General features: G+C 43.8%; 1 protein-coding gene across 1 annotated transcript in view; it reads left to right on the forward strand.

The window, feature by feature from the left end:
• chrna8 (cholinergic receptor, nicotinic, alpha 8) overlaps positions 1-12,713 on the forward strand; it is a 250,322-nt gene that overhangs the window by 160,034 nt on the left and 77,575 nt on the right. Inside the window, exon 6 of the mRNA XM_080188480.1 lies at positions 1,487-1,654. Coding sequence (XP_080044606.1) covers positions 1,487-1,654 — 168 coding nt within the window. The remainder of the gene's footprint in view (positions 1-1,486; positions 1,655-12,713) is intronic.

The raw sequence follows: 12,713 nt of genomic DNA on the forward strand, positions 1-12,713 counted from the left end.
AGGGTGAAGTCATCATTCACACTTTCAACAAGGTGTAGGAATACAGAAAACATTTGGGGCATTTTCTTTTAACCTATCATGATTAAGAAAGAAAATAAGACAGAACAGGATTGTCTCCATGAACTTCAGAGTGTATATCAGATAATCTGATCCCTAACAATTATTATAAAAGTGTAACTTCAATGTGGAGTTCAGAGATCAGTTGAAATTGATGTTGTTATTTTATGAAATCCCCTTAATATTCCATTCTTATAGAATGTACTTCAAGAATTCCATCCAGATCATTGTTAATGTTATGACAAAACTAATATTTGCTAATGCCATCATCAGCAAAGCCATTTTGGAAGTCCTCTAAGTATGAAAATCTGACTTGACTTTTTCTTAATATGTTACATTCTCAGCATCCTCGCAACATCTGTGCCTTGGTTATTAAACTAAGCAGCTGGCAACACAACAGGAACAACTGAATGATGTAATCTTATTCCACACAAACAAGTTGTAAAGCTTTTAATCACAATTTTTGAATACATCCCAAGCTTCAGATGAAAAGCGTTGATGGTCTCCCCCGCCTACCCATTCTCTGCACAATGTTTCAATGAATTACATTGCAAAAGAGTGGTCCATCTCTTTGTGAATAGTTGAGCTCCATGCCTTGGGATATTTAGGTTAACATACTGATAAATATTTTTGATTTAAATGTATTTGTCTCCTTTAACAAGAAAAAATACTTATCCTGAAAATTTCTGGAGACTTTATTTCCCTTTTACCATCATGATAAACAGGTACCTATAGCCATAGGGTCTGCATTTTGTAGATGAAATTTTCCGGTTGAGACCCTGAAGAGACAAGATTTGAAGTCACATCGTCCTGAATTTTACCACCCCACCTGTCACAGGAATCGCGTGAGTGGTGGAGCATGGGAAGGTCCATTAACCTCGGGTGGGATTTTATGATTTCGGGACAAGTGAGGCTGGAAAATCCCAGCCATTGAATCTGGAACTTTCTGGTTTGCACATAGGCCAACTTCAAGCTTTCCTTCCAAAGTCTTCAACATAACAACTTATACCTCTAATCTAATAAAATCTCCCAGATCAATTGAAAGACAAAATTAACTAAAAGGCAAAAGTCATCATTCGATCGCTGTAACAAGACTCACAATACCAGGTTAAAGTCCAGCAGGTTTATTTGGAATCACGAGCTTTTGGAGCGCTGCTCCTTCACCAGGTGAGTGGAGGTTTGTTCACAAACATGGCAATATATAGACAAAAACACAATTGTAAGATGATTACAATTTGCCTATTCTTACTGTGCCCACCCCAGTCCAACACTAGCATCTCCCACATCATGATCATTAGATCAGAGGTAATGTGCAAAGGCACGGCTTCAAGGAGGTTTTAAAAATAAGACAAAGAGATAGCAAGATGATGATGGAAAGCAAACAGTTTATTATTGAAATTACATGCTTTAATGTCTTTGGAAAATGTAGGTATTCTGAAGAGTACGTGCTACATTGACGTCCGCTGGTTCCCCTTTGATGTCCAAAAGTGCAACTTAAAATTTGGCTCCTGGACACATAATGGTTGGCTATTGGACCTGCAGATGATGGAAGCTGATATTTCTACCTATTTACCGAATGGAGAATGGGACCTTGTTGGTATGTGCAATTCTCTGTAAATAGTTTATTGATAAATAAAAACACATTGCCTAAAATCTACAGCGTTAAGCCGAGGAAGAAGGAAAGCAAAAATCTTATGACATTTTATCCCAATTATGTCGGTCCAAAGTGCATTTGAACTAATATTTAACATGCTGTCACTCCCATAATCTATAACTATCTTTCCCACAACCAAGCTTGGATTTCTTCAATCAGGTTTATGCTTATGTCGTAACACTGAAATGGTGACTCTAATTTATAAGTGGCATACTGCATGATTCTGAAAGTTTTCTCTCCTCATTCTCCGCGCTCTCTCTCTGCCACCTTTGACATGGATGGTGACACCATCATCCCCCATTATCTTTTCCCTGCTATACTCATTCTTATAGCTCCCTTTGAATGAAGAACAGCATAGCATGTGCCTTCCTGATTGCTTGCCATACCTGCATGTTAGCTTTCCTGTGGTCATGTACAAGGTCCCAAGAAATCAGTCCGCTTACCCAACATTTACTCATACCCCCTTCTCTTAACTGTTTCCCAATCCTTCCCACCAAAATGATTAATTGCAGACTTGCCCACATTATATTCCTTCTACCACTTTATTGCCCAGTTGTTTAATGCATTTGTATCCCTTTGTAGCCCCTTTATGGGAGCGATCCTCCCCAAAAAATTCGAAGTGTCGAATTCGTGTGAAAACTGGAGTAAGTCACGTTTTTTTCAGTGGGAGTTCTCAAACGAATTTCCCACATTCTGTGCACTGCAGAATGCACTAGTGTGAAGTGCATTAATAATCAGTGGGCGGAACCTATCCCCACTGAGAAGCCAGCAGCATAGCACAGAGCAGGCCACTGCACATGCACTAATGTGTCAGTGCTGAGATCGGCGCATGCACAGTCTGCCAGCCTCCTGGTCACTGGCCAGCTCGATTGCTGTCCAGCTCTGTGAACTCCAGTACACTGGTCCTCCGCTCCCCCCAAGGCCAAATCACTGGACCTAAAGCATGTCCGAGCCCAGCCTGACCCCCCACCTTGATCACTCACCCCCCTATAGCTTTGATCTCCTGTTCAACATTGCTGACCTCCCCCACCCCACCTACAAGCCTAACAACTGACACCTCCCACCCCCCCCACCCCACATTGACCCTGCTAGCCAGCCCTGACCGCAGGCCTCCCTCTGGTTTCAATCTGTACACAGAGTGGTAGCAAGATCCCCTACCCCCAGCAATTGTCCCTCCCAGACAGGGCCCCATCAGGCCCTGGTCCCTTTAAGCCCCACCCCCTTGGCACTGCCCTATGTCTGATGGGCAGTGCCAAGGTGCCTCTGGCCATTGGCACTTTGACCCGTGGACAGCGTCAGGGGCCCAGGCTGGCACTGCCAAGGTGCCAATGCCCTTGGGGGGCACCTGGCATCTGATCTCGTGGGGGGGGTGCCGATTGCCCCCCCTTCACTCCAGCAGAGTTGGGCTGCCAGCTCCCTGGAGAGCTATTGTAAAGCCCGCTGGAGTGAAACACTTCTGGTGGGTGGGTGAGGGGGGGCGGGGGGGAGGTGAGATGTTGCTGGGCCCGGGACTAAAGTCTAATTATATTTAAATTAAATATACATGCTCCTTTGCATATCTAATGCAGTTCCATGCCAGTTTCCAGCGCGGAGCTGACAGTGTCGATAATCCACTGTTGGAGTACATGCTCGGGGCCGGATGCCCAGCATGGATCACACTAATCCAGCCCCACTGAAATCTCCCGGTCCGCTGCGCTAAAAAATTAACACAGTGGGATGAGAGAATCGCCTCCTGCGTCTTCCTCTCAGTTGACTTCCCTTCACTTTGTATCATCAGCAAGCCAGGATACATTGCACTCAGTTCCCTTACCTAACTCATTAAAATTGACCACAAATAACAAAGGCACTCCACTTTTAACACCCTGTCATCCTACAATGAACTATTGATTTTTCCTCTCTGTTTGATGTCCAGGAACCAACCCTCAACCAAAGCCAATATATTACCCCCAATCCCTGAGGATGGTATTTTCCCACCACACTCACTCCCAAACCGTAAAATCCCACCCGAGGTCAACCACTCACTCCCCCTCCACCCACTATGATTCCTATGGCGGGCGAGACGGGAATATTCCCCTAGTAGTGTCAAAAGCTTTTGTATCGGGCCTTATTGAATGCCTACTGATAATCCAGATATATGGCCAGGAATCACCCACCTCGCCTGTGGCTGGGATTCTCCAGTCCCGCTGCTACTGTGTTTGATGATTTGGCTGAGTGCCAAATTCTCACTGGCAGCGGTGGCAGTGCGAATGGCATTGGAGAATTCCGGCAACTATATCCATTGGTTCTCCAATGGATCTACTGGTTAGTTACAGTTTCAAAATGCTCTAATAAAAGTTTATTATATAAGTAGGCCTGCATTAACATTGCAAAGAAGTTACTGTGAAAATCCCCCAGTCGCCACACTCTGGCACCTGTCTGGGTACACTGAGGGAGAATTTAAAACGGCCAATGCACCTAAGCGGCACGTCTTTCTGACTGTGAGAGGAAACTGGAGCAATCGGAGGAAACTCACACAGACAAAGGGAAATGTGCAGACACCGCACAGACAGTGACCCAAACCTGGGATTGAACTCAGATCCCTGGTGCATTGAGGCAGCAGTGCTAACCACTGTGCCACTGTGCCGCCCTGTTCTAAATTTATCAAACATGATTTCCTGTTCATGCAATGATGTTGTGATTTTCCTCATGTCCCTGTTACTGTACATTTAATAATAGATTCTTACAAATGCAGGGACTTGTTGGCTTGCTCAGCAGAATATACAACAACAAAACAATCATTATGATTACATGATGGCAGGCATATTTGCTTAATGAGGAAAGAAGTTATGGATGACATTGGATACATCCAGGAATTTTATGACTGCTCAGACAAACAATACTCAGATTGAAATCGATACTTAATAGCGAGATATGGAGAGAAAGATCTCTTCACTTTGCCACAATGTCATTTTGAATCTTTGCAAAACATTGATTATAGGTGGACGTGCTAAATTTCATGCATTAATCCAAATGCGGCCTCACCATTGATCCACATAAAAGTAGAAATAAATTACTTTGAATTAATATCAAATGCTCCACTGTTAAATTAGAACATCCTTGTGGAGCATGTGCATGTATTTTGGAAGCTGGCTTATCCATCATTTCTCTGCAGTGATCTATGAGGCTTGTAGCTTATTAATCAACCTCTTAATGACTGAGAGACTGAGCTTACCCACTGAGTCTACATTAAAGGGAGGAAAATGGGTAAAAAAGATTCATCCTCTCAAAGCTAATTTTGAGTAATATTTTTATTGGTGAAATCCAGAACACTGCCCTTCAAATGCTTGCAGGTCCTAGGAATTGAGTATTTATTTTGTCTGATTTTTGGGAAAGATTGAGCTGGGGAACTTCCCTATTCTGAGACCCATCTCCTTTAAAATTCCGTCACCCTTTTTGTTCTGGGGTGTTCAGGCAGACACGAGATGCCAACAGAAGCAGACAAATTCACGCAAACCAGCCCCCCATTCATTGACATTGTTTACACATTGTTTACACTTTACAGGGTGGCACGGTAGCACAGTGGTTAGCACTGCTGCTTCACAGCTCCAGGGACCTGGATTCGATTCCTGGCTCAGGTCACTGTCTGTATGGAGTTTGCACATTTTCCTCGTGTCTGCGTGGGTTTCCTCCAGGCACTCCGGTTTTCTCTCACAATCCAAAGATGTGCGGGTTAGCTTGATTGGTCTTGCTAAAAAATTGCACCTGAGTGTACTAGGATGCTTAAGTTAGAAGGATTAACGGGTAAAATATGTCGGAATATGGGGGTAAGACCTGGGTGGGTTTGTGGTCAGTGCAGACTTGATGGGCCGAAGAGCCTCTTTCTGCACTGTAGGGTTCTATGATTCTTCCCGTTGCCTTGGAAAAACAGCCAATATAATTAAGAATCCCAAATACCCTGGACATTCTCTTTTCCACCTTTTTCCATTAGGAACAAAACACAAAAATCTGAGGTTGCATATCAACCAACTCAAGAACAGCTTCTTCCCTGCTGCCATCAGACGTTTGAATGGAGCTATCTCACACTAAGTTGATCTTTCTATACACCCAAGCTATGACTGTAACACTACATTCCGCACTCTCCTTTCCTTCTCTATGAATGATATGCTTTGTCAACTCAAAGCACACAAGAAACAATACTTATCACTGTATACTAATACATGTGACAATAATAAATCAAATCAAACCAGATAGCCAGCCAGAAGGTTAGAAAACCCACCTCAATTACTGGGAAATTGCCTGTTTTAATTATGAATGATGTAGAGATGCCGGCGTTGGACTGGGGTAAGCACTGTAAGAAATCTCACAACACCAGGTTAAAGTCCAACAGGTTTATTTGGGCAGCACAATCTTTCGGAGTCCCGCTCCTTCATCAGTTGAGTGAGGACTTGTGTTCACAAACAGGGCATATACAGACACAAACTCGATTTACAAGATGATGGTTGGAATGCGAGTCTTTACAGGTAATCACGTCTTAAAAGTACAGACAATGTGAGTGGAGAGAGGGCCAAGCACAAGTTAGAGGTATGTATTGTCTCCAGCCAGGACAGTTAGTGAGATTTTGCAATTCCAGGCAAGTCGTGGAGTTACAAATAGTGTGATATGAACCCAAGATCCCGGTTGAGGCCGTCCTCGTATGTGCAGAACTTAGCTATCAGTCTCTGCTCAATGACTCTGCATTGTTTTGTATCGTGAAGGCTGCCTTGAAGAACGCTTACCTGAAGATCAGAGGCTCAAAGCCCATGACTGCTAAAGTGTTCCCTGGCAGGAAGGGAACAGTCTTGTCTGGTGATTGTCGAGTGGTGCTCATTCATCCATTGTAGTAACGTCTGCATGGTCTCCCCAGTGTACCATGCCTCAGGACATCCTTTCCTGCAGCGTATCAGGTAGACAACGTATCAGGGATGAGTTATATGAGGAGATGGGAGAAGCTGGGGTGATGTTCCTCAGAATGGAGAAGGTTAAGGGGATAATATTGTTCAAAATTATGAATTAGGGTTTGATGGAGTAAATGCAGAGAAACTACCAATAACCTCCCATGTCCCATGAACAAATTTTTTAAAAATTCTTTTTTACAGCTTATGGGTCAGGAGAAACATGAATGCTTTCCCCTTTCCTTCATCTAAGCCTTCGACTATGATCTCTCCCCAACAACCCTACAAGCATTCCACTCCACAACCCCCCACTCCCTCCAGACTGCAGCACACTAAGAATTCTTGTCTCCAGCTGCTGCCTTCTCAACATTGTCCATTCACAGAAGGGAAATGAAAGAAAATTCCTAATGAAATCCAAACATTAAATTAAGCAGTGCTCATTTGCCTTCTGGATATTTCTGGTTTCCAACTGCTGACACACACTCCTATCCCGCCCCCCGCCTTCTCAGAAATATCAGGGATACAAAAAGTGTGTGTGCGGAACCTCTGAAATGAAGAAGTTTGCAGGTTCATTTCTGCACATCAACCTGCTATCCTTCTTTTCAATGATTAATATTGTGCATCTTTAGTATTTGCTACGTTTATCATTAATGCAGTCGACAATACCCAGAGAGGGGTCACAAAGATATTCTAAATTATGAAAAATGGTTCACAGGAATGAATTCATTCTATTAGAGAAAAGATAAAGCAAGGTTTCAATTACTGTCATAAAAGAAAATATGTAGAATTATAGAATCTACAGTGTAGAAGGAGGCCATTTGGCCCATTGAGCCTGCACCGACAACAATCCCACCTAGATCCCATCCCCATAACCCCACATATTTACCCATCTAATCCTCCTGACATTAAGGGGCAATTTGTCATGGCCAATCAGTCTAATTCACACATCTTTGGACTGTGGGAGGAAACCCACGCAGACACAGGGAGAGTGTGCAAACTCTGCACAGACAGTGACCCGAGACTGGAATTGAACCCAGATCCCTGGCACTGGGAGGCCATAGCGCTAATCACTGTGCCGTCCCATGGGTCTCTTAATGTACAGAGTTAAAATTAGCACCATCAAGGGGACTGACTTGAACAGCCCTGCCCCACACCCAACCAAATACTGATGTTCTGACTGTGCCTTGCTCTCACAAGGTCTTCTAGTTGGTTTCCAATTGTTTATAACTGGATTGGATCCCACCTCCCCACGCTGATAGTGAGTGGTAGGCAGGACTGAGATTCATTTAACAACTGACCCTGGGATCCTGGGAGTGGAGTGGGCAAGCACTGCTGAAAACAGCCAAATCTCAACTGCTAAGCATTACCTGTGACCTCTGTGATTACAAGGAAGCTGGGAAGTCAACATTCAGGGTGTGTCTTTTCATCAGGACAAGCAGGAAGGAAAGGGTAGTGGGGTAGCTTTGCCAGTACAAGATGGAATAAGGACAATAGCAAGAAAAAAATCTTGGATCAGAAGGTGTAGATGGGCGGAGGTAAGAAATAACAAGGGGAGAAGGTCATTGGGCATAGTCAATAAACCCTCAAACAGAAGTTATACTGTAAAACGGAGAATATATCAGGGGATTATTAGTTCGTATATAAAGGGCAGTACATTAATCATGGGTGACTTTAATCTTCATGTGGATCGGGGAAATAAAATTGGCAGAGGTAGCCATGAGGAAGAATTCACATAGTATATTCCAGACAATTTCCTAGAACAATATGGGGGTGGCACAGGAAGGAAGGAACTGAAAATAAGACGTGGGGCCCAATTTTACCAACAAGTTGCGCCTGTTTCCGGGTGCAAAAACTTGTTAAAGTTGGACGTGAAGACGAGTAGCGCGATACGCGATCGCCTCCCACCCGTTCTCCTCTTACCAAGTGCCCAAAATGGCCACAATCATCACCGCGCCCAAAATGGGCACGATGTCAATTTAAATGCATTTGCATGCGTTTAAATTGACTTAATGAGCTGGATGCCCAAACTGACCAACATTTCCCCCTTTACCATCACATTCACCTGTCCAGATTCGGAGCGAAACAGACATGCTCGGCAAAAGTCTATTTTGGGCGCTCCAGCTTCTGAGAGGTAAGTTCAGAGCTTCTAGTGGCTCTCTAACCCAGATTGATAGTGGTGAGGGTGCAGCGGGGGGGTGGTGGAGGGAGACGGGCCAGATGGATCTCTAATGGGGCAGGGGGGGAGGGCCAGATCGTTCTCTGTTGGGGGAGAGGGAGGAGGAGGGAGGATGGCCAAATCATTCTCTGGTGGGGAGGGGGGGAAGTGAGTCTGATGGATCTCTGGTGGGGGCAGGCAGGGGGAGGAGGTGGAGGAGGGAGGAGGTCCAGATCATTCTCAGATGAGGGGGGAAGGGGCAGTCCGCTGCCACTCAACGTGCAGTCGGTGAGGGGGAAGTGAGGCAGGAGGTCATGATTGGTCTGGGTAGTGGGGACACAGGGAGGTCGCTAATGGGGACAGTCATGTTGTGGGGGTGGGCCAATGTCTGTGGGGGACATTGCTCCCGGACCATTTTATCTGCTTTTTGCAGCCCAGGATCGATATGGCAGGGGAACGTTTTTCAATTTTTTTTACTGCGCGTGCGCAGTTGAAGGCTCCGATCGGAGCTGCAGCGTTTCGGGGACACAATAACCAGCACGATTCAGGTTTGCTGTTTTTTTTTCAGGCTGAGTGTGTGTGGGAGGGCGCTTAAGAACAGGTTTCCAAATCGGATCTGAATTACGCCCAGATTCAGCACTTAGAATCAAAATGGTAAAATCTGGCCCGTGGATACAAAATTCCCAAGACTCAAAGGCATTTGCAGCTTAAATACATAAAACAGACTCACAGCAGAAACAACAAATACTAAACCAATTAACACCTTTGAAAAAAGGCCCGAAAATATAGCTGGCTAAAGACCAAACAGCAGATAATGAGGATAAGTACAAATTTAAATGATCACGTTCTGGAAAATCACATTTGTCATGCTTCAAGAATGTAAAAATGTCACCTGAATAATACAACCATTGCGGTCGAGTAATATTAACTGTACAATTGGACTGATATGGTGGATTATATTTCTTGAATCATCCTCATGGATAAGGAAAATTTTAAGGAGAGTTTTATGCTTTTGTAAGTTATACCTGTGAATAAAGAAAGAACTTGCATTTCTGTAGGTAAAGTTGGGGTGAGCCAGAAATATTGATGGGAATACTGAGGATGCAATGCTTTTCTTCCTTTGGCAATGATTATTCATCTCCCACAAAACAAATTTGTGCTAGCACCAGTTGTCTCTTGGGGCTAGGAGGAAGTTTAAGGGTGTGGGTAGTTTGATCTCATGTTCTAAACGTGGACGCCCCAACAACTCGTCCCAAGTTGTAGATGTGGTACTTGGCCCAATTTCTGAGTGGATCCATCTACCCTGCTTGAGAACACTACTTGTGCTGCACCTGTAGGCTGGACCTGAAAATGGGTCCAGAATTTCTACGCCTCAGCATTTTCATGGAGCAGTTCCAAGGTTTGAAAATGACATATAAACTGCAAACCTGAGGGGGGGAAAATCAATGACCACATTTGAGAACGTTCCTTGATAAATTTGTGCAAGATACCTTATGAGAAATAGTTAGAAAAGTTGACCAGCCAAGTAGTTCTTTGGCTGTCTCTATATCCATCCAAAAATTAAAGAGCTTGCCTTCTTTTCTTCAGAGTTTTGGAGACCATTTTTTACTTTGGAGATAGAAGCACCATTGAAAAAAGGTTGACTAGTCCAAAATCAGAGCAGAAAGCTATTTCCTCAACCAAGCTAAGAGTAAATTGAACAAGGATTTGTTTTATTAATTCGTGGGACATGGGCGTCACTAGCTGTCCAGCATTTATTGCCCATCCCTAGTTGCCCTTGAGAAGGTGGTGGTGAGCTGCCTTCTTGAAACACTGGAGTCCACATGCTGTGAATTGACCCACAATGCCATTAGGGAGGGAATTTCAGGATTTTGACCTAGTGACTGTAAAGGAACAGCGATATATTTCCAAGTCAGGATGGTGAGTGGCTTGGAGGGGAACTTGCAGGTGATGTGTTCCCATGTATCTGCTGCCCTTGTCCTTCTAGATGGAAGGTTAGCATAGAAACATAGAAACTAGAAGCAGGAATAGGCCATTCAGCCCTTCGAGCTTGCTCCACCATTCATCTTGATCATAGCTGATCATCAAATTCAATATCCTGACGCCCCCTTTCTCCCATATCCCTTGATCCCTTTAGCCCGAAGAGCTATATCTAATTTCTTCTTAAAATTGGACAACGCTTTGGCCTCAACTATATTCGGTAGTAGTGGATTCCACACACTCACCACCCCCTGGATGAAGAAATCTCTCCTCACCTCAGTTCTAAAAATTTACCCCTTATCCTCAAACTATGACCCTCTGGTTCTGGACTCCCCCACCATTGGGAACATTCTTTCTGAATCTACCCTGTCTAACCCTGCTAGAATTTTAATAAGTTTCTATGAGATTCCCTTTCACTCTTCTAAAATTCTAAACTCTTCTGCACTTCTAAACTCTTGGCTACATCATCTTACTGACAATGTCAATCTTGGAGATATTTTACTTTGTCCAATTAGGAAGAGAATCCATTGACAGTGTCAGTGGAGATCATTGTGGGACAATTTTTCATATATCTTCCAGTTTCACTATTTAAAAGGGAATATTAATTTTGAAACAAAATCTACATTATCTTGAATGGAACTTATTCTTTGCTCCAGAACTATCCTTTACTGCTTAAAAAAAGTGACAGCCAGTGTCTTACTGCACATTATTGTATTTCATTTATACAATTGTGGGCCACAATTAAATCTTAACTTTCCTCAGATGCATTAGCCACCTGACACATTTGACTTTGAACTCTAACAAGCTGCTTATTTAACCAAATTGCCAATGTTTTATTGAAATAGTTGCCAGCAAAAAGTAAAACAAATGAATGCCCAAATTTGACAATTAGAATAGCACAGTCCTAGCTTGACATAACATGATGGAAGAGCGGAGAGGAATGAAGAAACATCAGTTCCCTATTAGTGACGCAAAGCCCCTCAGTAAGGGAAATCAGCCAGAGGCTTGGCTGGATAGTGTGTTATTAGTGTGGGCCAGAGATGGAATGGGTGGGAAGAAGTATGGCTGGGAGTCATGGCAGTAGGGAAGGAACTTCTGTTCCTGTTGCCCCTTCTGACCTCTCAGGTATATTACTAATTTTCCTTATTATAGATGATCCCTGTTATATATGTTGGGGCATAGCTCCTTTAAGGGAATGGGTGTTGTGACCTCAGGTGTGGGTTGAGCTGCTGAGATCTGCCCAGAGTGGGCAGTCTACATTTGGAGGGTGGTGTGACAAGACCTTGAATAAAGAGTTGTGCTCCCTGACTGTGGGTGTGAAGAGAAGTCACAGTACAATAAGAGTTAACTATGCTGAGAAGTGATTTCCATGAGTTCAGCCTGCGATGCTGCTGGCTACTTAAGGGTAAACTGGCGTAGAAACTGGGAAGCAGATACAAGGCCTTTTATCTGCATCTGTTTCGAACATGAGTAAAGGACGCCTTCTATTTTTACTCATAAAGTATGGCAGGCAGAACAAGGTGAAGGTCGGACCTGCTGATGTGCTTCCTGTCCACCATTTTGGAAGATATGGGCAGCACAGTGTCTGACAAGAGCATATTACACCCCTTTAACCCAATGATTAATCTGAAGACATGATAGGCAATATATAGAACAAGCAGGTGGCCCTGTGGTCTTCTGTTATAGATGTAGAGTTGCTGGCGCTGGACTGGGGTAAACACAGTAAGAAGTGTCACAACACCAGGTTAAAGTCCAACCAGTTTATTTGATAGTAATCCCACAAGCTTTCGGAAATGGTATCCCTTCATCAGGTATGTGGAAGGTGCATGCTTGTAGGTGATTTGGTCTTCATTTCTGTTTGCCTTTGAAACAGATCAATTTATTCGGCTAATATCCATGATACAGCTCAGTATCTGTGCGGGATACTCATTAGTCTGCAGCTTTTGATGATACTGCA

This window comes from Carcharhinus amblyrhynchos, chromosome 5 (genome assembly GCF_965287045.1).
Source record: "Carcharhinus amblyrhynchos chromosome 5, sCarAmb.v2.hapA, whole genome shotgun sequence".
In the NCBI taxonomy this organism is placed as follows: Eukaryota; Metazoa; Chordata; class Chondrichthyes; order Carcharhiniformes; family Carcharhinidae; genus Carcharhinus; species Carcharhinus amblyrhynchos.